This window comes from Fusarium tjaetaba, assembly GCF_013396195.1.
Source record: "Fusarium tjaetaba strain NRRL 66243 chromosome Unknown NRRL66243_c0000321, whole genome shotgun sequence".
In the NCBI taxonomy this organism is placed as follows: Eukaryota; Fungi; Ascomycota; class Sordariomycetes; order Hypocreales; family Nectriaceae; genus Fusarium; species Fusarium tjaetaba.
Genome location: NW_023501517.1, coordinates 1 through 23,598, shown reverse-complemented (window position 1 = coordinate 23,598; position 23,598 = coordinate 1). Strand labels below are relative to the sequence as shown.

Here is a 23,598-nt window from a genome sequence, read left to right as displayed (position 1 = left end):
TGCCAAAAACAGTAAGATTCCGGCGAGAAACTACCCAGTTAGACATGCTATCGGGGCAGCTGGACATAATATGCAGCCACAGAGTTGCGGGGTGCAGGGCTAGTGGAGGCGTGCAATCATGAACACCATCAAATAAGGGTAAGATTGACAGTTCTACGGGAAATCTATCTTTGAAGAAAGAGGAAGGGGAATGTTGACCGAGTGTGCTGAAAGAAGAAACTGCTTAGTTGGGGCGGCTCCAATGCCCTACAATGAGGATGGCTTAGTACTGATGTCAAGTAGAGGGGCACGCACTTCACATGACGAAGGGTAATGATGGACGTGAGGTCTACGTTTATGACGAAGTTGCAAAGCAGAAAACGACGCTGCCAACTGGGGATATAATATTCTCTATTGACTATCATCCACATCACCCTACTAACCACCTGTCACATCCTCCAATCTCCTTCTACGTATAAGCCCAAGCAGCGAACCTATCCCCTGCAGTCTGAATCTCAATCCCCTCAACAGTCAAACAGCCACTTCCCGTAAAAGTGCTCGTCGTCGCCTTGAGAACCGCCTCCTTCGTAACCGGGACATTCCTCGCTGTAGGGCAAGCCCAAAGTCCCGGGCTTGCGTTCTCCGGGGACCACATAAGTATCGTGACAGGCATCTTGCACTCTGATATGACATGTGCGCGTTGGAAGCCGCCCATTTGTGAGCCCGGGGGTCGAAGGGCGGAGTGTGCAGGTGGATAGGATATGATCCCATCGGGGGCGACGAAGATGAATTGACCGCCTGGAACTGCGGCCTGATGTCGTGAGCATGGGTTAGGTGAGTGGCTATGTGACCTACTGCGAGACCAGTCATGTTTCCATCGACTTGAGTTGAAGTGCCATCGGGACACTCAGTAGCGTTGTCAAGACCGCAGAATGTACTGGGCTTTGTAGCGCCAATGATGAAGGCTTTGTTCCTTGCATTGATAATGCGCGCGTGTATCTGTGGGAGCGAAGGTGCGTAGACGGAGAGAGTGTAGTAGGCGTTCACCGCGACGATGATAAGGAGAAATAGAGCGAGGAGTCTCATGGTAGCGAACTACACAAGGCGCATTTACGTGTTGACATGGAATGCGGGAAGCTGGCAACTTGAATGCTATAAGATGATGATGTTGGGCATGGGTTGTCTTGGCAAATGCGGATAGATTGGACGAGATGAAGGTAAATTGAGAAATGGAGGAAGGCTCGAACCTTTTCTACTCGATGCCTTCTTATCTCGGTTACATCTCGCGGAGATGCCTCGAAGAAGAGATGATCAAAATGCACCAAAAATAATTCTTAGCATTTAAATCTCTGCTGTTGTATTGTAGAACTCCAGAGTAATGTTGCGTTCGACTCTTCGTCTCCTCCTCCACGTGCAGAGCTGAGCCTTCTTCAGATCAAGGCCGTGGCGATCGTTAATACAACCCTCCTAGGGACGTCAACAACGCGGACAGCCCTCCAGACTCTCCCAGGACCCTGAACACATGTACACCTCAACTCGTCATCTGGAACCTCAACAGAGATGCGATAAGTTCGTGTCGACGTTCCCCAGATCTAATGACGCGGCCCGATGATGCTTCGTCAAGGACAATGCAGGGCCGAAGTGGCAAGACGGTAAGACCGAGAACACACTTGCTCGCGTTGACCATCATTCGTGATCACTCCCCCAAGACCATGTACTCGGATCGCAGGACCATGCCAGCTGAAGATGGCCACAGCAGGTAACAGTAACATCTTGCATTGTAACCAAGAAAAATAACTCATGCATCATATCTATTGCTTCCCAGCCTTACCCTTTATTCTATTAACAAGCCCCAACAGCTTCGCCTTCAAACCTGTGCTCTGCGCCTCGTCGGCGCCCACAAATCTCCTAACTAAAATATTGTACAATCCTCCAAATGCTAGCGCGATCGCTGTCGATGTAAAGATAATAACGTTGTATGGCATACTGAAATCAGGTGTGGGTAGGTATAGCAGCAATGTCGTAGTGCGGATATTGAGAACCTTGGGCTCTAATGTTGTGATAACAGCGGCGGCGACGTCGAAACCTCTGTTGGCATCGGGAGGATACTCGGTGTACCGCAAGATGGACTTTTCGAAATCGTATGTCAGGAAAACAGTGCAGTGTGGCGGAATGCGCATGAGAAGTTCAAGCTGTGTACCCCTTGCGCGGTCGAGTGCGGGACGGTAGTAGATCTCCTTGATCAGATCGCTCGAGTTCGACGAGGGCGAATCGGCAATGCGGGCCGAGAGGGTGTGAAGATAGATACGCATGAACCATGGTAGCGACTCCATGTAGACGAACTCAACATCGGTGTCACTGGGGTTGCTCAGGATGGCCTGTACACCACCGTGTTCCTGGCCGTGACCGTTGAAGCTGCGATCAGCGTAGAGAAGAGGTGTCTCAGGCTTATTAAGGATCTTGTCCTCGTCTTGTGACTCGGGCTTGACGAGCATGAGAGTGAGTTCGGCATTTGTATCAAGACTATAGCAGCGAGTGTTTTGGGATCGGATCTCGCGGGCACCTTCGGTGGTGTAGATGTCGCGGGACTGGGGGATCTGAACACAGACTGGAGGAACATCGGGGTCGGTGAGAGGGCATGTACCCTTCATGGGGCGACCGAAGACTTGAGATAGAGTCCAATCTTGGCCGTCGAGACTGTCGGCGGGGTAGCATGCGTGATCAGAGTGGTAGGATTTGGAGGTATCGCAGAGCAGCTCGTGGGCAGGAGGGGGTCGTGGAATCGGGTTGTCTAGAATTGTTAGAGGGGTCATCCAATAGTCTCAATGTACATACTTTGAGGCCTCTTGGATCGATTGACATCGAGAACCATATCAACAGTCTCCTCCATCTCCAAGAAGCACTCTCCATTTGCATTGCACTTGGGCCGAACATCAATTGCCATGCTCTGATAAGAGGCATCGAATAGCTTATGACCATCCAGGAGTGTAGCAATACCAGCCTTGCCCTTGCAGGGCAACAACTTCAAGAAAGGTGTCAGGTTCTCGGTACAGACAACTTCATGCGGCAGAACGCCATGAAGGAGTCTCATGTTCGCAAGTGACGAGTTCGAGTGGTCGCCATCGGGCTGGAAAGACATAACAGGTCGAATCGTCCTCGTCTCATCGATAAAGTTCAAACTGGCGCAGAACAATCCAGACAGAGCGTTTGTCAGCGTTAGCCACTTCTCATCAGCCTCTTCATCAGTCTCAGCATCCAACCACGCCCAGAGTTCAACACCAGTGCCTCCCTCGCGTGTTCCATCCCACGGTCTAGCACCCCACGATTGAGCATCCCATCGTCCGAGCGTAAACCGTAAATGTAGCTCTCGTGTCCCGGCATACTGAAGAATCTGCGCTAGAGATCGAGGAAACAGTCGAAAGTTATGCGCTTCGAAATCGGCAATCGAGGTATTGGCTCGGAAGTTGAAGCTCGCTAGAAGCTGGGACAGGGGTAAAGGTCGAAGCGTCAATTGCTCGTGATAACCTGATGCGGCTGCAGAAGTGAGTGCAAAGCCATTTGTTATGGCCAGTAACAGATAGGCCAAAAAGTGGCGCATCTTGAAAGAAAAAGGTGAAGGGGTGAGGAAGTCGATCAACACTTCACATGGCACCTTTGCCCTTGAGAGATCGATTTGGTGTCGTAGCTTGGAGAGCTATTGCGACGTGGAGGATTCGATGCAGTAAGCGGTGAAGCATGGCAGAAACTTAGCTTCCCGGCGCGTTCCTCCACATGCCGTCGCATCTTCAATCTTGAGGCCCCGCCAACTTTCAACATCTTCAAACGACTTATTCACAATGGCCGCTGAACAGAGAAAGCTGCTCGAGCAGCTGATGGGCGCATCCTCGACATCAAGAGCCGCTCAACTATCACTCACCGACCCCAAAGTTTGCCGATCCTACCTCGCAGGCACCTGTCCGCACGATCTCTTCACAAACACAAAGCAGGATATTGGACCGTGTCCGAAGGTGCACAATGAAGGGTTGAAAGCCGAGTACGACGGCCTATCAGATCGGGAGAAGCAAAAATATGGATTCGAGTACGATTATATGCGCGATCTGCAAAAGTACATCGATGATTGTAATCGCCGAATCGATGCTGCGCAGAGACGATTAGAGAAGACACCTGATGAGATTCGCCAGACCAACGTTTTGGTACGCCCATTTTCCTTATTCTGCGGTGTGAGATGCTAACCTATGTAGCTCAAATCTATTTCCGACCTTTCAGCTTCCATCAACAACGGCCTCCTCGAAGTTGAAATCCTAGGCTCCATGGGCGAGGTATCACGCGCCCAAGACGAGCTCTTCCGTGTCCGTCAAGCCTCGCAATCCAAATCCGACCGCGAAAAGGAACTCAAAGCCCTCTCCGATACATCTGGTCCCTCAGGCCACCAGAAGCTGCAAGTCTGTGATGTTTGCGGCGCCTACCTTAGTCGACTCGACAATGACAGACGTCTCGCCGATCACTTTTATGGAAAGATGCACCTGGGATATGCACAGATGAGGAAGACGTACGATGCTTTTCCCAAGGAGATGAAGGGCCGATCGAGGGCACCCATGGATGATGATGGGCCTGGAGGACCCCGAGGACCTCGAGGTTCAGGATACAGGAGCGGCCGCGGTGGAAGGGGATACCGTGGAGGATGGTAATCAATGTTCAATGCTTTATTGGGATGTTCAGGCGTTTGGCGCTGTCTATAAAATGGAGGGAAACAAGAATGAAAGAGTTGGCGGAGAGCAGGATAATACCCTTTCTAGAAAAGCAGCTCAGCGCCAAAAGGCAAATAGAAATGAGGAGAATTCTTTCAATCTCGCTTCGACCTTCGATACTTTCTAACAATGCAACCTATGGTATTTTTCCAACTCCACTTTCAAACTATCCCTACTGTCCCATCTCTTTTATTTTGTTCATGACTTCTTGTTCAGTTCATCATACTCATCCATCTCTTCGTCCCACTTTCCACCAGTGGGTGGTGGCAGTGGTGGTGGAGGCCCAGCTGCCGCTGCCGCAAAGGCCGGCTTATCGTTCGCTGGTGCGGGTGCGTTCTTCTTAACCTCACCAGGTAGAGCTGGGAAGTCTTCGGCTGCTGGGACAGCTTGTTTGACGGGTGCTGGTGGTGCGCCTTCATGGCCGCCGCGTCCGCCTCGGCCTCCTCGGCCTCCACGGCCACGTCCTCTACCCCTTCCGCCGCGATGTCGCTCGTCCAAGAAGCGATCCACGTCATGTTCCTCGTTATCCTTCGAAGCGTACCGACTTCCACCAAGACCGGAGCTTCTCGATCCTCGAATACCACCATTTGCGCCGCGGAAACGTCTGTTTTCCTCCTCTTCGAGAGCATCCTTGCCTTCATCCCATCCACCCTCCTTCATACCCATGGCTTTGAGCTTTCGCTCTCGATTCTTAGCACGTTCGTCGTCAAGCCTGCGCTTGTCCTCTTCGCCACGCTTACGTCGCTCAGCTTCCTCAGCGCGGCGCTTCTTAGCCTCCTCCATGCCGCGAGCATACGCCGCAGCATGATCCTTCTCATCCTTTTCGGCCTTCTCAAACTTGCGCGCCTTCTCTGCGTTGAGAAGCTTCATTTTCTCCATCTTGGCAGCGAGTTCTTCGTCCGTGAGCTTCTGTCGCGGGTTTGCGCCAGATTGAAGACGAGCTGCAGAATTGGCGGCGGTATTTTGCGAACCATGGTTGTTCTTCTCGCGAGGAGCCGTTGGGGCATTAGGAGGTGCGTTGGATGTCGGTTGAGGAGCTTGCTTTGCGGGTTTGGGGGGAGCTGGCTTATCGGCATATCGTGACGAAGAGAGGCCAGCAGGTTTTGAGGCGGGGGCCGATGGTGCGGGAGCTGGCGCTGGCTTCTCTTGAGGAGTGGTTGGCTCCTGGACCGGTGCTACAGGTGCAGGCTGGGGCTCCGGTACGGCTTCAGTGGTGATGACGGTCTCGCTCTCGACAGGTTCGAAGTCATCGTAGAAGAGGTCATCGTCGGTACGTCCTCCAAATTGGTCATCCATGGTTGGCAACGGTGGCGTTTTGCAAAGAACTTGAAACAAGACGAAAAATGATAATCAAAATAATGCAATTGGATACGTATAATATAGGCGCAGTTGTCCAAGAAAAAGCCAAATGGAGATCTGTAAAGTTTAAGAGGGATGAAGTTCGCGCAACAACATAGTTACCCCGCGGAATCAAGATGGTCACAATGTGGGGGAGGTTCAGTGGGTGATAAGTGGAGCTGGTGGAAAGACATGCACGGTTAATTGTTGGAGCGCTCCGGTTATGATGTTTTACTGAGAGTTTGGACCCCTAGTTAGATGATTTGCTTGAATTTGAGGATATTATAAGGTTTATTGAGCCCATGAAGACCTCTATAGTATCCGAGTACAGCACCGACCAGAAGACCAATGTTAAACTCATTGGTTACAATTATGTATCTTATCCCGCCAACATATTGGCATAGGGTAGTCTACTCGTGGTGAAACATCGGTTCCCATCACTGTTAGTGTGACTGTAAATGGGATGAAAGGTTGGTGATGTGAAAGAAGAAAATAGTGGCGCGATATCTGTGAATATTTATTACGATGGAGAAGTTGAGGTTAGATGAAGGGACGTATGCGTTCTGGAGGCTTGGTGGACAAAGAACAAATCATGACTAGCAAGAAGAAAAAAACTAAAAGGATATATTTGCAAACATAGGACATTATCTAAAAGCAAAAAAGAAATTGGCTATGAGACTGATTTCGTGTTAATCGAATATCTGAAGCAAATGATTTTCTTTATTCCTTCGGCTGATCTTCCTTCTCAGTGGCGACCGGGCGCATCTGTTCTTCGACAATTGCTCTCCGCTTGTGATATGCTTGTCTGAGCGCTTCGATAGATCATCCAGGGAAGTGATACTGGGAAATGTTGTGTCAGTACTCTAGTGAGTGGGCTGGGTAAGTCAAACAATAACTTACGCTGATATCTCTCCATGAATTCCCCCCTCTCTTCAGCTCGATGAGCCGCTTCATTTCGTCTTGGTTCCAAAACTTGTAGCCCGGGTAGCTGTTCTACATAGAACGACGTTGTCAGCGGTGAATACATAGCTACAGGCGACCTGGGTACTTACCGTCTCAGCCTCCGGTATGGAGAGGGCTGCCCTGGGAGTTGACGGAAGTGAAGCAGAGAATGATCTTGTAGTCACCAGGGCTTGCTGTCCAGGCTCGGACACATCCTGGGTCGAACTGGTTTCCAGCCATGGTCGACAACCAGGGCTCTCTGGTAAGGGTGTTCTGCCTTTCTCTAAAGCCCGTACTTGCCAGGACTTCATAGCATTGGGAGACGTTTCGTTGTTGATCCCAGACATGATTTGTACAAGAAAATGATCAGGACAGTGATGTTGCTGCTCTTGTAGAAAGCAATGTTAAGGTCTGGCATAAAAAGAAACTAATATACTAAGAGATAAAATGATTATATATACTGGATAATCTTGGCGAATTCGCAAGTGAATGCTGTGGGCACCGACAAAAGACAGTGAATGAAGTATCTTCATTGTTCTATCGAAAGCCGGCGACCAGTCACTGCCAGGATAAACATCTGCCAAGGCAGCTACATCTGTCCATAATAAAGTATTGAGGTGAAGAAAACTGGTTCAAAGAGAAGTGAATGACTGGTTATGGTTATATAAGGCAAGGCATTGTGAATGATTGCAGTCTATTGTGTTGGAAATGAATATGCCCTCCATTTCGAACAGCGCTGTCTCCAATCGGGTATTTGAATTTGAGAACTTCAACTACCGCCGATACTTGTATTAAGAGTGACTGAGTAGCTAAGGGTCTTGCTGAGGATTCCTCTGTCATAGTTAGATGAGCTTTTGATAAGAGGATTTGAGGGAACCACCGACCTATCCCATTTCAAGACACAATGTCAGGTCCCTCGTTAGACTAATCAGGGGACGAAGTGTCAAAATCGACATCAATCCTCAGCCATGGGCGATGGCCCGGTGCGTCGGGAAGGGGAGTTCGGCCAAGTTCAAGAGCCTTTCGTTGCCATGGTTTGATACGGTCAGACATTGAGAGAGTTGATGTGGGTTGAGAGTGCATATATCTGAAGAGGGTAAGTACTGTTCTTTATATTTATTCTCAGAAAATTTTGAGCCAAAGTTAATGACTAAGTTTGATGGTGGAAAAGTATAGAAAGGCTTTTGTGACGAGGAAAGTTTTAGATCTCACTAAGCTATCTCGTAAACTGCTACGAAATCAGATTCTGACTGTAACTTAAGGTAAATCTTTTATCCTTTTGTTGCCGTTCCGACAAGAAACTGTTTTTCTTGAATTAGAGGTGCATATTCCTTGCTTGCTAACCCTGCGTTTGGTCATGGAGCTGTGACTCTCCGCCCCTGTTGATGTGCTGAGTGAGTCAAGCTTATCATTTCTGATAAAACGCATGATACTGGGCGTGGCACAAATGGAAAGAGCATGTTTAAAACCACAGGAGTCAATGTTTTTGGTTATAGTTCAGGCAAAAAGTATAGGCTCGAATAACTATGGTTCTGACAAATCGTGCGGCACTTGGTGAAGATTTACCTATACCTGATGCCTGAAAAGTTTCGTGAAGCGGGTCCACGCGAAAGACTATCGCATAAACGAATCATCTATGAATCTGCGTTTCATTGTGAGCTCGAGGCATCGAATCTGGCCATAGAGAGCCGCGATATCCTGGTGGGCAATCTGGGTATCTTCGAAGTTTGGGAAACAGCCTTGTCAGACTAGGGCAACATTGATATATAGCTAGAAAAGACACAGTATCGGCGCAACTGATATAGTGTTGTGACTCGAAATATCTTTCGATGAAAGACTGATTTATGTTGTTGCTATCGTTGTGGCCGTTGTATTTCTGTATATACTAGGCCGAGGACTTGGTCTGATTCTTTTCTGCTGACCCTTCGCCGGATCTCTCCTCCCCGATCTTTTGTTCCACTGCATGTCTTCGCTTGTGGAAGGTTTGCTTAAGCGCCTCAATAGTGCGGTTAGGAAAGGTTTGCTATGGAATTGTTAGTACTTAGGAATGAAACATCTATGGGAGATTAGAAACAAAACTGACCGCAATGGCGCTCCATTTAGCGCCGCCAGATCTCATTTCTATCAGCCGACGCACTTCAGACTCCTCCCAGAAACGGTATAACGGGGCTCTACTCTCCTGAGAATTGGTTTAGTGTTTTAAGATTACTCGTAGGGTGCTGTTACTTACGTTGGCTTCGACTAGAGCTGTCGTTGGTACAGCATCTTGCACGTGATTGTGGTCTTGGGAAGCGCCTGACACCTCCAAAGTTGTAGAACGATGCTCAGATAGTTGCAAGGGGAGCCATGGTCTTTGGCCCGGGCCTTCTGGCAGAGGCGTTCGCCCACGCTTGAGGGCCTTTTCGTGCCAGGGCTTCATATTGCAGTCTTTGCGGTTGCCAAGTCTTCAAGTGTTTATGGGTTATAGATGTAGAGAAATTTAGGATGGTTTGAGAAACAGGTAGAGGTAGGGGAACAAGAAAAATAAAGAAGATGCCAGTGGCAGCAAGCTGTGCAGTTGCTGGCATTGCTCTACAGTGCCAATACATTGCCCATTGAAAGCAATGATAATAGACTTCAGCCCCTGATTCGATCCTTAAGTAGTAGGATAGATCAATTGTATATGCCCAGGTGTACTATCTCAACTATAGTGATTTTAAGCATAAAACCGATTAGTGAGTCTTGAAGTTGGTGTTAATGTTGCGAAATAGAAGATTGAAATCCTTTCTGGTGTAGGAACTGAAGGATCCCTCAATACCCTGGGGAGTCTGATCTTCTGCAAGCCATCAGTTCTCAGAGCCTGATTCTATAGTATAAACTAGTTGGTCACGGCCATTCCAGAGCTTATCGTCAAGTGCCTGGTCTGAGGCGAGAGAGAAATCAACAAGGACGCATATTAATATGCATATATGAACCTTTGCAACTTGACAAATTTCAAGAATAAAAAGAAAATGGATCTGAAAGCATAGTAAAGATAAAACATAACGTTTCTAGGACCTTGTAGTATTTTCGTAGGACATCGTAATTGTAGAAGGAAGATGAGGGCCATGGCAAGGATCATCTCCATTACCCCTAGATTGTAATCTTCAATCACTGATTGTCTTCTTCAGCGTTATCTGCAATATGAGAAGGATCAGCAGGACTGGCCGCTAATGCCTCTTTCTTCATTTGTAGCTCAGTAGCAAACCGACGCTTGCGGTATGTCTGCTTGACTCCTTGAAGAGTCCGTCCTGGGAATTGTGCCTACAACTGAGGTTAGTTACGTTCGAGATACTTTAGTTTAAATACTTACAGTGATAGCGGCCCAGGATTTCCCGCTGTTTCTTAGCTGAATGAGACGTCTCATCTCACTCTCCGTCCACCAGCGCTGGTTCGGTATGGCAACCTGTTACTGATGTTAGCTGATGTTTAGTTTTAACAATGACTTGGTGATGTTCGTCAAAGTCTCGTCGAAGCTTCGTGTTTTGGGGCCACTGACATTTGTTAGAGCTGTTAAGGGAGCGACAGATATCTCGGTATCTGGTGAAAGGTTTAGCCAGGGCCTTTCTCCTGGACTTTCAGGCAGAGGCGTACGTCCATTCTCGAGAGCTCGTTTCTGCCAAGGCCAAAGCTGGACAGAAGTACTCTTGCTGTTCTCAGGCATGCTTAAGACTTACAAACGTAACTATGTTGGTTTAGTATGCGATAGAGAACCGGGTTCTGTGCAGTGCTTCGAAGAAACATAGACGCCATTGTGAATTTAAATGCGCAACTTAGTAGAATTGGTGTTCTATTGTTCACACCAGAGAACAAGCTGTGATAATATCGTCAGTATGCTCTTGCTGAGTGACTGAACATGAGCTGAACAGACATAGTTCAGTTGAGGTTGGCTCATTTCACACACAAAGAACAAACGTTGTCAATGAATACTGTGAGAACAAAGAGAAGTAAAATCCAAGATCACAAAGGATCGAACCCCAGGATAGATACCATGCTTTCTTTCTGGGCCAGGTGTTTTGCACGGGTTAGTCGATTCGATCCCACAGTCGTAAGTGTTCTCCGTAGTCCTCGGATACTGAATGAAAATGGTAAGCAAAAGAACAGTAGAGGAATGTATTAGGTCTTTGGTGAGGTAGACCAAGTTTCATATAAGGATGGACCTACCGTAATGTGACTCTTCACTGAAACTTAGTCATCTAAATGCAAGTAAGATTATAAACTCAGGCAAGGTCATGATGAGTTAATGTGAACAGGAGAAACTTCGCTAGAGTTCTAGTAATTTATGAAGATAACAACGGTAAATTTCTGGCTGGATAGCTACCTAAGCGCCTTGCTCAATGCGGTCAGACCTTCCCATCGACGCCGTTCTCAAAGCCTCATGTTTGGCTACATGACCACGGTGTCATGCAGGCTGTAACTACTTGAAAGGATTCACGTTTTCTTTCTTCAGGCCGCTGGCATCTAGCTGGGACGAATCCTTACCCTCCTTATCCTTGGTGCCTTTCTTTGGCAACGTTCGCGTCTCCGTCTCCGCCATCTCCGCCGCCGCCTCGGCCTCCGCTCGGGCTCGGATTCGCCGTTGAGCTAGTTCGTGTAGACTCGGCTGTCTCTGCTGAGGTTGAGACTGACGCTGTTGAGGAAGTCGCGGTTGAAGGGTTTGGGAGGGTCCGGGAGACCCTCGTTGCCGGGATAGGAAGCCCCCTCGAACAACTGGTTTCTTGACTAGTGGCTGCATTGCAACGGGTCGAACTGGAAGCCTTTTTGAGCTCGAGGCTGCGGTTATAGGCTCTAAGGCAGGAGGTTGAGGGCCCATGCTGGAGGGCGTGCTCTTCATATCTGGAGATGGCTGCTTGGACCCAGCCTCTGCAGTGAGTAAAATCTGAGGGAGAGGTTCGCTATGCCCGTATGGGGGCTTTTGCTTCTGCAATCCTGAAACTCCGGTACAACGATGTTATCAAGCCACTTCTTGATGGGCAACTTCCAACTGTCGTCATTGTCGTCGTTGTTGAGGGTCGGAAGGTCTTCAGGACCAGCTCCCCCCTTGAGTCTGAAGAGGGTGATACATGCCCATTGCAGATCCATCATTTCACGAAACATTTGAGCGTATTCTTCTGATGGTAGGGTGACTTTGAAGAGATGCCCACTCTGGACCAATTCGCCGGTCGGAAGAAACGCTTGAACATTGCCCGTCCCATCGCTAAGAGGTGATGGCTGCCCGGCTGCATCAAATGCATTGATGTCTGAGACCAGTTTGGCGACATGGGTATCATCACCTTCGAGCTGAACATCATCCCGAGGGTACCTCTTGTTCTCATCACGACCACCTGGCCCGAGTCTATCAGTAACTCTTGGCATCCAGTGCCATTGCAGAGTGACTTGATGGGCTGGGTCTTTAGCTCTCGCGTCGACGGGCTTGAAACCCCAGAATGCCATCCCCCACCATCTGTGGAGTTGCATGTTCAGATTAACCAGGTTCCAGGACTTATCAGAACCACCAACTCGCTTTGGGTTGGCTATAATGCCAAGGTACTTTTGGAAAAAGTCAGGAGACATGAGAACTTTGGTTGCACCAAACATGATTTCCGTTTCTCTGGCATTTTCCTCGGAGCTGTTAAATGAGTATGGCAAAATATGACATACATCGGGGTCAGATGTTCGCATAACGATGCATGCCTGGCCATCGCGATGGAAACATTCATCTCGCTCGTTGCCAGTCCTCTTCTTAGCTTTCTTCTTTTTCGGAAGACTTCCATCGGTGTGAGGACGGCCGCTACTGGCCCTAGAGCTGTCGACAGCCTTCTTGAAAAGGTTCGTTTGGTCCTCCTGCATAAACCTGTGAACAAAGTGCCAGGTATTATTCAGCGTGTTGAGCAATGAAGAAGCGGGAATTGGCCCTGAATCACTTGACTGAGTCTCAGTCACAAGCTCAGATGATAAATTACCCTCAGGCTGAAGTGCGGCCAAGGGCGCTACCAGTATAACGGCCAGATGAGCCAGCGTCATTTTGTAGTTCGGATCCGATTCCAGTCTGATCTTGTTTCGAATATTGATGGCGTACTGCCGCCGAGTCTCTGCATCTGAAAGGATCGAATTTGGGTTTTGCCAAGGGTGTTGTGTGAATCGTCGGACAACGTCGTCAAAGTGACTGGTTGAGCGGTCATTGAGGTCGACAAGACCTGTAAGAGATCTTTTCACCCGATCACTCTTAGACTCTGCCATGGTGAGTGATTTGATAGATGTGTGAGGAAATGGAAAAAGAAATTGAGATTGTGAGATGGGTGGGTAGTAGATAGGTAGGTAGGGTGGGTTGATTATGGACCAAGAGTCTGGGTGCCAGGTCCTTGCCAGGTCCCTGCCAGCTGCCTGCCAGCTGCCTCAAAACGTTTATAAAGTTAATAAAATTATCGCTGCTGAAAGGAAAAGGACTGATCTCTATAAGCAAGAGTGATCTGTCCTGTTTCTCTCAAGGTTGCGAGTAGAGCATCACTGGCCTCTTATATATCCAAGATGTACGTACTCTTGATGTGAATGTCCTTTGCCGATTGCAAAGCTCTGTAGGCTGCCATGAATTGTTCATTTTCTGCTAAATACAAACAAGAATGAGGTTCTTTATAGGCAACTATGGCCCAGAGATCAAGCAAACTCAGTAGATGTAAGTAAATACTTGGCTCAATTCTAGACAAAATAGTCATGATGTGTTTGGGCAACATAAATAAAGTCGCCCGACATAGATTTGCCTGTCCTCGCAAATTAGGCAAAGTCCTACAAGATGTGAAAGAGTCAATATGATCCATAAGTTCCGCAAGAACAAAAAAATATCAAGAGCCATCATTCGTGACCATCTTCTAGTGCCAATATGATAGCATCTCGCAGTTCGTTTCCTGTGCTCACTAATGTTGCCCCGAATCTTTTGCAAACCGCTTCAACATTCCCTTTCTTCCTGTAGCCATCCTGGACACAAACGATAACTCTTTTTGACTTTGACTTGACCGCTAGGCCAAGCTCCATAAGACTGATCGGGGCATCTGTCGAAGGGTGGAACATGAAAACAATGATGTCTGCAACCTCTTGCATATCAAGCTCCCACCAAACCTGTTCCTCCCACCGCTTGTCTGAGAAATCCTCCTTCCATGTGATATCCCAATCTGGTCTGCATGGGTTCAGAATTGCAACTCGGTGCTTCGTCAAGTCGTTTGTCAGAACTTCTCGCCAGTCAGGCTCGCCGGTACTCGTTGTAATTCCCGCGAGGAAAATGGAAATGCTATTGTCGCCCGGATCAGGCTTGCGTGGAGCCATGAAGATTTTAGCGTATCGTTCCATGTTTGGGTTTGAACGAAAGCTATGCGCTTGCTTTTGCGTTGACAGTAGGCTATGAGTGCAGTGTTGAATGAAGAGAATTTGTAGATGCATACTTCCCCGCATTGAAGTGCTGGATAGCAATAGGCAATCTGGCTAGTGATTGGCCATACAAGTTTGCAAGCCATCCACAAGTATTCACGAAATAGCTTTGACATTCGACTCTTAGTTTAGTGAGAGTGTGGTCTTCGTTGCTTCGCGTAACAGCATTTGATTGTGCGTCTTAAATCAGCACAGAGAACAAAGTTAGTGGCCTAAACGCAACTCATTGTGGGCTAGAAGTGTTATTTGCAGTTGAGATTTGTGGCTGTGAGCTTATTCCAGCAGAGAGAACCTAGTTCAGAATACAGTCAGGACTAAAACCACATAGTTAGTAGCATAATTACTTGGACCTCGGTGCTCATCCCATATGCAGGATTTTTTATATTTCATTAAAGCTAATATGAACGCAGCTCTTAGCTTTTATGTATTGCCGAAATCCACCGTTCTGAAGGGTTAACTTACAAAGTTACACAAATTTTATTCAATCATATTGGCGCACCCACCATATATTACGTATCCACTTCGTTGTTTCGCTCTAATTTCTTCTCTACTCCACGTCTTTTTGTTCCCCAACTTGTTCGGGCAAATTTTGCTAATTCGACTATGGAGCTATCACCTCATTGCGCATTCAAGACACCAGATCATCTTCTGTGCATATATGAGCTGGAAAAACGACAGGAAGCAGCAATCCAGCTCGAGAGCTATATCGAACGAGAGGTGTCAGATTTTCGCCTTCGCGCAGAAGATGTTTCAACTATTTTGATGGCACCTATTGAGCATTTTGAGCCTGGCAATGTGTTTTCAGTGCATCGTTTCGCACGCAACGGCATTACACACTATCCGACCCTAGGATTATATATGAAACGGTATCTTGATGGTATTGCATCATTGTGCAAGCACTGTAAGTAAATTGCCGATATTTCCGCAATTAAGCCAATGAGCTGACATGCATGTTTTAGACCTAGTCCATCAGGGCGAAGAAAACACCATCGATCCAAAGACAGGACAATCGGTAATCCGGATATCAAAACCATCGCCAGAGCTTCAAGATCACGTTCCAGCGAAGTCAGGGACTTCGGAATCTGATAGCGAACCGGACCCTGATATGAATTTTACCTGGGACACGCCCACTTTCAGAACTAATCTCAAACTCGATGATCATGTTCGCGACAGAGAAGAAGAAGCTAAATGCCTGGAACGCGACGGCAAAGCCTGTGTTGTGCTTGGCACAGAAAATCCAATGGTCAGCCACATCATTCCATATACCTGGAACGACACCAAGGAGCATAACAACACGACTGGAGATATCAAGATGCGCGCCCCTGGCTTATTCAGACTTAATATCAACGGTGCCGCTAGTTACGTCTGCAATCCACACGAGCTGGGTGGCACTGATAAAGTATGGAACATGATGTGCCTTCATCCCAAGTTGCACAAGCTGTGGGCTAAAGGCTACTGCGCATTTAAGCACATCTGCACCAAGCATTGCGATGAGAACAAATCAAAAGTCACCTTGCAGTTCCGATGGATGCCGCAAATCAAGAAGCGTCTTGGTCAAGAGATAGACGTCTATGGCACCGGCCCAGGAAGTGACTGGCAACAGTGGATCGAAGAGCTCAATACGTTCCATGATCAAGGTAATCCACCCCCGGCTCCCTGCCAAGAAGCACTTCGACATCTCACCAAGTCCGGGGATCCTCTACTCTCAGGACACCTCATTCATATACACATGCCAACAGACGACACAAAACGCTTCGGAGAGGTTATCGACATTCAGTGGGCATGTATCCTGTTCACTGCGTTAGTTGGCGCCGCAGGCAATCCAGAATTGCTTTCGATGGACTCAGGTGATAAGGCTATGCAGTGGATTCAGAGCCAGGCTAGGTGGGCTGATGAACATGAATATGAATCTGACTGAAGACTTTGGGTATCAAGAAAGCTTTGGCCTAGCTGTCACTGAAATCTCGAGAGATAGATGAGTATGGAAATACTTTTGGGCTACTTTTACCAAGAAAAAGAGAAGTTAATTGCTTCCACGTCATCATCAACATCACTCATTTATTCATCAATCTAATACTTCGAAGGGAACCGAGGGCTTTGCCTGTCGGGACACCCATGAGGATCGTGCGTAGAAGAAACCTTTACATGTCCGTTCCAAAAGTTTCCAACCCTCCTCAGCCACAAGTCTAGCCACTATCAAGGCAGAAACAGGAATATAAAAGTTCCAATTGAATGGTATGAATCCATCATCAACCACTTGTAAGACTCTATGGCGATGACAATGGGAGACAAGCCTGAAAGCTACTCCTACCAAGACTCAGAACCCCTACTCATGATATGATGATCGGACTCTCTTCTTGCGGTCTTCGTGCACTAAATGAATGAGATTTTTCGACTGGCCAGACCCACGCAATCGTACCTCCCAGCCCGGTTGTGCGACATGATGTGGCTTCAAGTTAGCCGCCACGGTTACATGATACAAATTCTTCAGCCGCTTTGACTGGAGGAGTTCACGTATGTTCCTGACAAAAGCCTCATAGTCTGGAATGCCGATCTTCCTGACCTCAAACTGCTCAACTGAGGTTGGAAGCATAAGCTCAAAGTCAAGCTTTGACGGACTGGGAGTAGGAACGGAAGGTCCTGGCGGCATCGCCGAATGATGAAGCTCCACACTCAAGGAGAACCTCTTGAGACGAGTCAAGTTCTGGAGTGATCCAATGTTGTTTGCAGCCCATGTGTGCTCCTGTACCTCCCTTCCACCGGCCAGCCCGTCCGTCCATCGTCTGGATGCCTTGATCTGAATGTCAAGACTTTCCAAGGCGTGGCAGTGCTGGATCCAGTCGCCGAAGCGGTAGTTGAAGGGATCACACGTCCTTGACAGCATTGTTCTGACCTTGAGGTCCAGGAAGCGGAGACTCTCGCAGACCAACAGCAGATTTCGCAAGCTACCGGGTGTGATCCATGAAAAGTCGGCTTCAAGCCTTTCTAGTCGTTTGCAAGCATTCTTTGGCATTTCCAAGTCCCCGCTGCTGGCTTTAGCGACAAAAGCCATGTCGTGAATGGCCACTGTTTTGAGGAACGGTAGCTGGAACAGAATCAAGCTCGGCTGGATGCATGTTGGTAGACCGCTGGGACTAAGCTTGAAGTCGATTCTTGTCAACCATGGGAATCGCCTTGGCTGCCCGTTCAGGCTCTTGTGTACCATTTCCGTCAAGGTTTTCATGTCGTAGTTCAGACCGATAGTGAGCCTGTTGAGATTGGGCAGTCTCTTCATCCAGAAGGCTGTTGCCTGGTCGTAGTATTGCTGCCGGCCATGTTCAGTTTTGAGCCAACCCAGGAAACGGGCACTCCATGAACATGGGAGCCATATGTAATCTCGAAAGTGCGGGTGTAGCAAGGAATCAACCACTTCCGCATCGTAAGGGCAATACAGCTCTCGAACCAGACGACATAGATGAGGATTTTGGCCAAGTGTTAGAAGACAGTTCGATGATCGTGCGTCAATGCATCGATACAAGACTCTTCGAGCAAGGCTTTCGAGTCGTCTGGATACCAACGAGGCGTTATAGAGAGTTCTCCTTGCTTCTTTGGTGGACACTGAATCGGGGTCATCACTATCCTGTAGCAGGGACAGGATATTAAAGAGGATCTCATCAGGAAGCCATAACGCTGCTGTTGGCTCCGGTTCACTCATGATCAGGATGACTGCAGAGCCTAGAATGGAAGAGACAAAGCATGGGAAAACAAGAGGGAAAGAGGACGAGAAAAATGCAGGAGGGCAAACAAAGAAAATATGTGTGAGGAGACTATGGCAAGCCACAGGCAAGACAGGTATGTTGATCCGAGATCTGCACACTGTGGTGATATATCTGAGGAGCTGTCCTGCAGGTCTCAGTAGGAACTTCCAAGAAGTCGAAGCACTGGTAATTTCTTACAATTCCTTCATAGCACTCAATTCTTCAATTATGACCTTAATAATTCCAGGATAAACTCTCTTTAAGCCTTTAATAATAAAGATCCATCGCGTGCGAATTCGACCATCACCCAACAACCAGACTCAGACAAAACGCCATACATCCGCGCACAACACCCGTTATCCAATCACCAAGAGCGAGATAGCCTATCAACACGTCTTTACCGCTTGCATGGTAACACAGGCGTTGGCTTGGCATCGAGTGTGGCTTTTTGTAAGATTGATCGTCTGCGCTAGACAAGGATGTCGATGGTAGAGATACTGACCTTGCAACGGAGAGTTTTTGTGTCAGTACTCCGGAGGGCTTCTTGTTTTGAGATTTCCGGGCTGGTGGTAATTGCATGTGGTGAGACTCGGGGCTAGTAGTCATTGGCAGTCGATCCGTATAGATGATCTCCGCGCTCGAGAACTTCAATCTCGTCACCGACTTGAACATACAGATTTTCAACGCTGTCCTCAGCCCGCTGCAAGCCTGCATTCTCTGGCACACAGTGCATGCCAAGGTACCCCAGAGCCCTTGGGTTTCCATCCTCGACCGTTCGATGCTTGACAAGCGTCGAGCTAGGCTGCGCATTCCCTCTCGTTCTGCCACCATCCGGTTTGTCGGTGTCGAACTTACCAGTGAGAGGATCCACGTTCGGCAATGTGCAGCGCGATGTCCGGCAAACGACAGAGAGTGAAGGGGAAGCTGCATCCTGTTGTGTTGGCACAATGCGATATCGTTTCCATGTTTCTTCGTCAAACGCTGGAGCACCTGTGATCCAAATATTTGCGCGGAAGCGAAGCGCATTGAGAGGCTGGTTTTCTTTGGGGAGAAGGGCGGAAACGGCGTGGACGGAGGCGAGATTGTTCACGTTCACGGGTTGTTGGTCTGTGTAACCGTGAACAGCCGGTTTGCCAATGCGCTCCAACGGTGCGAGGTTCTTCTCTGTTGGCACGAGAGTGTTTGGTGTGCAGCGCAAAAGTGTAAGATTTTGATGATCGGGGATGTTGAGGAAGCGCTTGAGTTTGGGGAGTGCGTCGGCAATTGATGGTGCTAATCCCATATCCAGGCCCTCTGCTTCTCGTGAATGAATGGCGAATTTCTTCATCGTGATTCCATAATTTTTGAGATAGCTTCCACCAGGAGACAGCGGCACAACAGCGGAAACTGTCTTTTGGTGAGAAAAAAGCAGCGCTTTGAGCTGGTCAAGCAGACTCAAAGGATCTGGGTCTGGGAACTTGAAGACGAGACATCCCACTGGATCGAACGAAGATTGCGCATCGCGACCTTCAGGTCTTAGCCACAATTCGGTCTTTATCTGCGACATGAGCGGTTTAGTCCGCTGACTGATGAATCGCCATATTGGACCTCCTTCTGATTCTGCCCGATTGACTTCCATCGCCAGAGCAAAGCAACGGTCCCAGACGAAGCCACTCTTGATGAGCTGCGCTCGGTTCAATTCGACCGGCGCGCAAGATTTGATGGGATGCACGAAGATCGCTTTGACACGGATTGGGCCACTGCTTTCGCTCTTCTCGGGAAGGTCATATTTGGAATCGGTTTGGTCATTCATGTTACTTGAAGACACGCCTTCTCGTCGAAGATTGCGAACCTCTTTTGGCGTTGAAGAGCCATTTTGAAGCCAAATGGTGATGAGACTGCCCAACAAGACAGCGACTGAGATGGCAATCGATGTTGGCGTCAGTTGATTGACACTCTCTGTGAGATTCCCTATGAATAATCTGTCCATTATTTCACATACACAAACCTTTTTGCAAATTTCGTGAGTTACAAAGGATTGTGAGTGAAAGAAGTTTGTGAAGAACCCCTCCCTTCCTCACAAAGCTTGAGAGCGCTGTGAATCCCCGACGACTGACACTAAATGGGGGTGCTAAAACAGGCCCACCCACATCCTTTACAGCGGGGCAATGATGAGGAATCATCTTCACTGATCTAGGCTTACAGCAACAAATACTCGGTAGACTAGAGGCAATTGAACATCCAGGTTTGTGTACGTTTAGCTTTATGATTCCATGTCTATTGTGCCATTGGCTATTTGTTAAGAGATGTCTAAATTCACTAACCCAAAACCTCCAACATGAGAAAACCAGAACACCACATTTATGCGAGAAAACATATACAATCATAACTTCAATCAATCATCCCAGCCCCTTCATCATTTACAGGATCAACAGAGATCCAAACAAGCCCGATAAAATAACCATGCCCAAGCTTGCGGCAATCTTGAGAGCATCAGACTGAGCCGCACCGGTAGACGCAGCGTCATCTGAGCCGGTGCTGGAGCTGCTTCCAGTCTCCTCAGAGTCATCACTCTCGGTCGTCTGAGGCTTGAAGGGCTTGACAGCGCGTGTGCTTCGAGAAGAACCAGCCTCCTCGGTCTCAGTGTCGGAGGGTACCCCAGAGTCAGTGACCAGCACTTCCCCATCGGTCTTGGTAGCCTTTGACTTGCGTCGGGCGCCTGTAGCAGAAGGCTCGTCTCCAGCGGGCTTGTCAGCCTCAGCCGCACCTGTGTTGTCGGGCGCAGCGTTCCCAGCAGGAGAAGCACCGGGCTTCGACTCTTCAGCAGGCTTGGGCTTGTCCCCAGCATCGCCACCAGTCCCCTCAGCAGGTGTGTCCTCCGCAGGCTTAGCAGGCTTCTGAATTGCGGGAGGCGCGGGAGGAGCTGTAGTAGGAACCTGAAGCTTGCCATCCGAGACTTGGCTGACAGGGGCGGCAGTAATGATAGGGATCTCCATATCATCGCAAGGCGTCGTGCGGACCTGAACCTGTCCATCGCCAATCTGACACATGGGTACAGCAATAGTAGTAGGAACCTCCTTTGTCGTGCCATCAGAAACGACAGTTACAACAGTAGTTGCGACAACACTGCTTCCCACGATTCTCTTCTTGGGGGCGGACTTGGCATTCTTACTCTTGCCACAGGGCATGACGCCAAACTCAACAGGCTCACACTGCTCAGCCCAGTTGCGGTCGTAGAGGTTGTAGAAGTCGCCGGATTGGCATTGCCAGAAGATTGCGGAGGATCCGAAGGCGAGGGTCCCGTTGGAACAGACTGAGAAACCGGATGTGTAGATTGCGCCAGCTTGAACGGGCTTGTCGAATTGGAACTGGTAGCTTTCCGATATGTAACCAGTTCGTCCTTGAGCATCCTTGAGAACGCCATCGTTGAGGTTCAAGACTAGAACGCCTTCACCATTGCATGATCGCTATTGCCTGTTAGTCAAGGGTCTCATTTGAGAGTATGATCTTGCTTACCTCGGTGACATCGCGCTTCTCATTGCCAGGCTTGAAGATTGTGACTTCAAATTGACCATCATATGAAGTGGTGCAGCCCTTGGGAGCCTTGCCCTTGGGTGCAATATCTTCTGTGACCGCTTGGGGAATGGCGAAGGCTGTGGCTGCCAGAGCCAGGAGAGCCAGTGATGTTCTCATCTTGGAGGTGAATTATGTGATGAAAGGAATACGGAAGACTTTGGCTCTCGAGATAGACGAAAGATGTCTTTGTTCTGTCTGGTTGGTGGTGATGATGAGTCTCTTCAATCGGGAGAAGCAGCCTGCTTGATATACATGGCGTCGTACTCCACTCATTCTGCCTGGAACGCTATAACAAAGAGGTTGCGCATCTTTGTATCGATACTGCATTATTCACACGTCAACCCGTGTGGCTGGGAAGTCCAGATTTACGGTGTTCAATAATGCGATAACCATTAAAACCCTTTGTCGGCAGTGTTACATACCAGCTGCTCAGCTTTTCAGCGCCATGCTGTGGCGGAAAGGCACTAGTAAAGCAGGGAGAGTCGCATCGTCTGGGCCTCGTTCACGAACGTGGTTGGAAAGCTGCTGAGTACAGTGCTGAAACGCGCTAAGATAAAGAGAAAAACTTTACGCGCTGGAATTTTGGTGTATCGATTTGAATGGCAGCGTGTTTGAGGAAGGCGAGATGAGTTGACTGGAATGTATAAGGGGTTAGACGAGCTCAATGTCTCACTTTGAGATGGGCCCAGGGATCGAAGCAATTGTGCCTGCTAGTACCATAGGGAAGTTCAAAGTGTAATATTCCATTATTTCCTTTCAGTTTGGAATTAATTGACTTCTTGAAATGGCCTTCTTCTACATATTATAGCGCATTGCCATGAGACTCGGCGAACACCCTGCCTATTCATCTTCTTGTTGAGTCTTACACCAGCATCGCAACGTAATACGAGCAAAAAAATTGATGTTTAAGCAAATATCGAGTTTCATTTGCAGTAAGATAAATTTTTGTCGTCAGTCTGGGCGTGGTAGCTGCCGAATATCGAATTGGACAGCGTGATGACTCTCGATCATCAGGGGAGACGCAAGGGAGTGACCCTGAGACATGATCGACCCTTGCACCAAGGGCCAGCAAGGCTCCTAATGATCCGGTGATCTTACAGGATACTCGAGAAATGTGGCTGGCAGTAGATTAGAACATTTGAACTGGCCCAGAAAATTGGAAAGCTGAAGATTCGGGACTATGTGCGGTTATACCCTTGGTTCATCCGTAACACAAACTAGAAACGGCTACGACGTGCCGCTGAGTTCTCTGCCAACTCTTAGAGTGCTGCCAGCTTGCATGGTAGGTCATTTGTTTCACTCTGCTACGATCAGGCGGAAGAGATTCTCAGAGTCAAGCCTCTGTCCAACATCTGATGTGTGACAAAGAGTTTAGCTGTGTGACGAACTAACCCCCATCACTCTTCACTCAGCTCCACGATCGCCCTCCAGTATCTAATCCAAAGCTCTCATCAGCAGCTGGGGATCTGTTTGGTGAGGCGAATGAGCCGTATCAAGCTCAAAAACAGGGACAGGTCGGCCTCCGTTCTCTTCCAGTCGTGAGATGAACTGCCTCTGAGCCGCTTCGGGAACAAGCACATCCTTCTTAGTCAGGATATAACTGGATGGAATCAGTTTATGGAAGCCATCGTATGTCTGCTCATCGCCGAAGACCCTAGAGGCCTGAGAAATCTTGGAAACGTCCTGGGCTAATGGCAAGCTTTCCCCCTGTGTGAGATCGCTGTAGAAGCACATGGCTGTTTCTTCATCGCATACAAGGTAATCACCCTGCGTAGTGACAATTAGTTCACACAAAATCACATATCAAAGTCTTACGAACCTCGCGGCGGGGATAGCGACCAGGGTTCGCTTCATATAGCCCCCTAGGTTCTCTCTGCTGGAAT

At 48.5% G+C, this 23,598-nt stretch overlaps 14 protein-coding genes across 14 annotated transcripts; 2 read left to right on the top strand and 12 right to left on the bottom strand.

Annotated features, from left to right (window-relative positions):
• Positions 1–448: 448 nt before the first annotated feature.
• On the bottom strand, positions 449–1,065 carry FTJAE_12148 (uncharacterized protein; the record flags this gene model as incomplete). The annotated part of the gene is made up of 2 exons (XM_037345166.1): positions 449–790; positions 835–1,065. The coding sequence occupies 2 exons, from the start codon at positions 1,063–1,065 to the stop codon at positions 449–451; spliced, it is 573 nt and encodes a 190-aa protein (XP_037200796.1).
• A 725-nt stretch (positions 1,066–1,790) lies between these two features.
• Positions 1,791–3,577, bottom strand: FTJAE_12147 (phosphatidylinositol glycan class T; the record flags this gene model as incomplete). Its single annotated transcript, XM_037345165.1, has 2 exons — positions 1,791–2,770; positions 2,815–3,577. 2 exons carry the CDS (start codon positions 3,575–3,577, stop codon positions 1,791–1,793), a joined length of 1,743 nt encoding a protein of 580 aa, XP_037200795.1.
• Positions 3,578–3,815: 238 nt separating this feature from the next.
• Positions 3,816–4,667, top strand: FTJAE_12146 (U1 snRNP; the record flags this gene model as incomplete). Its single annotated transcript, XM_037345164.1, has 2 exons — positions 3,816–4,172; positions 4,221–4,667. The coding sequence occupies 2 exons, from the start codon at positions 3,816–3,818 to the stop codon at positions 4,665–4,667; spliced, it is 804 nt and encodes a 267-aa protein (XP_037200794.1).
• Positions 4,668–4,925: 258 nt separating this feature from the next.
• On the bottom strand, positions 4,926–6,023 carry FTJAE_12145 (uncharacterized protein; the record flags this gene model as incomplete). The annotated part of the gene is made up of 1 exon (XM_037345163.1): positions 4,926–6,023. The coding sequence occupies one exon, from the start codon at positions 6,021–6,023 to the stop codon at positions 4,926–4,928; it is 1,098 nt and encodes a 365-aa protein (XP_037200793.1).
• An 864-nt stretch (positions 6,024–6,887) lies between these two features.
• Positions 6,888–7,354, bottom strand: FTJAE_12144 (uncharacterized protein; the record flags this gene model as incomplete). Its single annotated transcript, XM_037345162.1, has 3 exons — positions 6,888–6,905; positions 6,966–7,058; positions 7,118–7,354. The coding sequence occupies 3 exons, from the start codon at positions 7,352–7,354 to the stop codon at positions 6,888–6,890; spliced, it is 348 nt and encodes a 115-aa protein (XP_037200792.1).
• A 1,538-nt stretch (positions 7,355–8,892) lies between these two features.
• FTJAE_12143 (uncharacterized protein) lies at positions 8,893–9,426 on the bottom strand (the record flags this gene model as incomplete). The annotated part of the gene is made up of 3 exons (XM_037345161.1): positions 8,893–9,030; positions 9,091–9,186; positions 9,238–9,426. 3 exons carry the CDS (start codon positions 9,424–9,426, stop codon positions 8,893–8,895), a joined length of 423 nt encoding a protein of 140 aa, XP_037200791.1.
• Positions 9,427–10,136: 710 nt separating this feature from the next.
• On the bottom strand, positions 10,137–10,689 carry FTJAE_12142 (uncharacterized protein; the record flags this gene model as incomplete). The annotated part of the gene is made up of 4 exons (XM_037345160.1): positions 10,137–10,289; positions 10,339–10,431; positions 10,525–10,565; positions 10,620–10,689. The coding sequence occupies 4 exons, from the start codon at positions 10,687–10,689 to the stop codon at positions 10,137–10,139; spliced, it is 357 nt and encodes a 118-aa protein (XP_037200790.1).
• Positions 10,690–11,442: 753 nt separating this feature from the next.
• On the bottom strand, positions 11,443–13,244 carry FTJAE_12141 (uncharacterized protein; the record flags this gene model as incomplete). The annotated part of the gene is made up of 2 exons (XM_037345159.1): positions 11,443–11,904; positions 11,970–13,244. The coding sequence occupies 2 exons, from the start codon at positions 13,242–13,244 to the stop codon at positions 11,443–11,445; spliced, it is 1,737 nt and encodes a 578-aa protein (XP_037200789.1).
• Positions 13,245–13,853: 609 nt separating this feature from the next.
• FTJAE_12140 (uncharacterized protein) lies at positions 13,854–14,345 on the bottom strand (the record flags this gene model as incomplete). Its single annotated transcript, XM_037345158.1, has 1 exon — positions 13,854–14,345. The coding sequence occupies one exon, from the start codon at positions 14,343–14,345 to the stop codon at positions 13,854–13,856; it is 492 nt and encodes a 163-aa protein (XP_037200788.1).
• Positions 14,346–15,026: 681 nt separating this feature from the next.
• On the top strand, positions 15,027–16,341 carry FTJAE_12139 (uncharacterized protein; the record flags this gene model as incomplete). Its single annotated transcript, XM_037345156.1, has 2 exons — positions 15,027–15,324; positions 15,383–16,341. 2 exons carry the CDS (start codon positions 15,027–15,029, stop codon positions 16,339–16,341), a joined length of 1,257 nt encoding a protein of 418 aa, XP_037200787.1.
• A 408-nt stretch (positions 16,342–16,749) lies between these two features.
• On the bottom strand, positions 16,750–18,117 carry FTJAE_12138 (uncharacterized protein; the record flags this gene model as incomplete). The annotated part of the gene is made up of 1 exon (XM_037345155.1): positions 16,750–18,117. The coding sequence occupies one exon, from the start codon at positions 18,115–18,117 to the stop codon at positions 16,750–16,752; it is 1,368 nt and encodes a 455-aa protein (XP_037200786.1).
• A 638-nt stretch (positions 18,118–18,755) lies between these two features.
• FTJAE_12137 (molybdopterin cofactor) lies at positions 18,756–20,129 on the bottom strand (the record flags this gene model as incomplete). Its single annotated transcript, XM_037345154.1, has 1 exon — positions 18,756–20,129. One exon carries the CDS (start codon positions 20,127–20,129, stop codon positions 18,756–18,758), a length of 1,374 nt encoding a protein of 457 aa, XP_037200785.1.
• A 430-nt stretch (positions 20,130–20,559) lies between these two features.
• FTJAE_12136 (covalently-linked cell wall protein) lies at positions 20,560–21,832 on the bottom strand (the record flags this gene model as incomplete). Its single annotated transcript, XM_037345153.1, has 2 exons — positions 20,560–21,606; positions 21,656–21,832. 2 exons carry the CDS (start codon positions 21,830–21,832, stop codon positions 20,560–20,562), a joined length of 1,224 nt encoding a protein of 407 aa, XP_037200784.1.
• Positions 21,833–23,149: 1,317 nt separating this feature from the next.
• FTJAE_12135 (uncharacterized protein) lies at positions 23,150–23,598 on the bottom strand (the record flags this gene model as incomplete). Its single annotated transcript, XM_037345152.1, has 1 exon — positions 23,150–23,482. A coding segment is annotated over one exon (333 nt), but the record flags the coding sequence as incomplete, so codon positions are not given.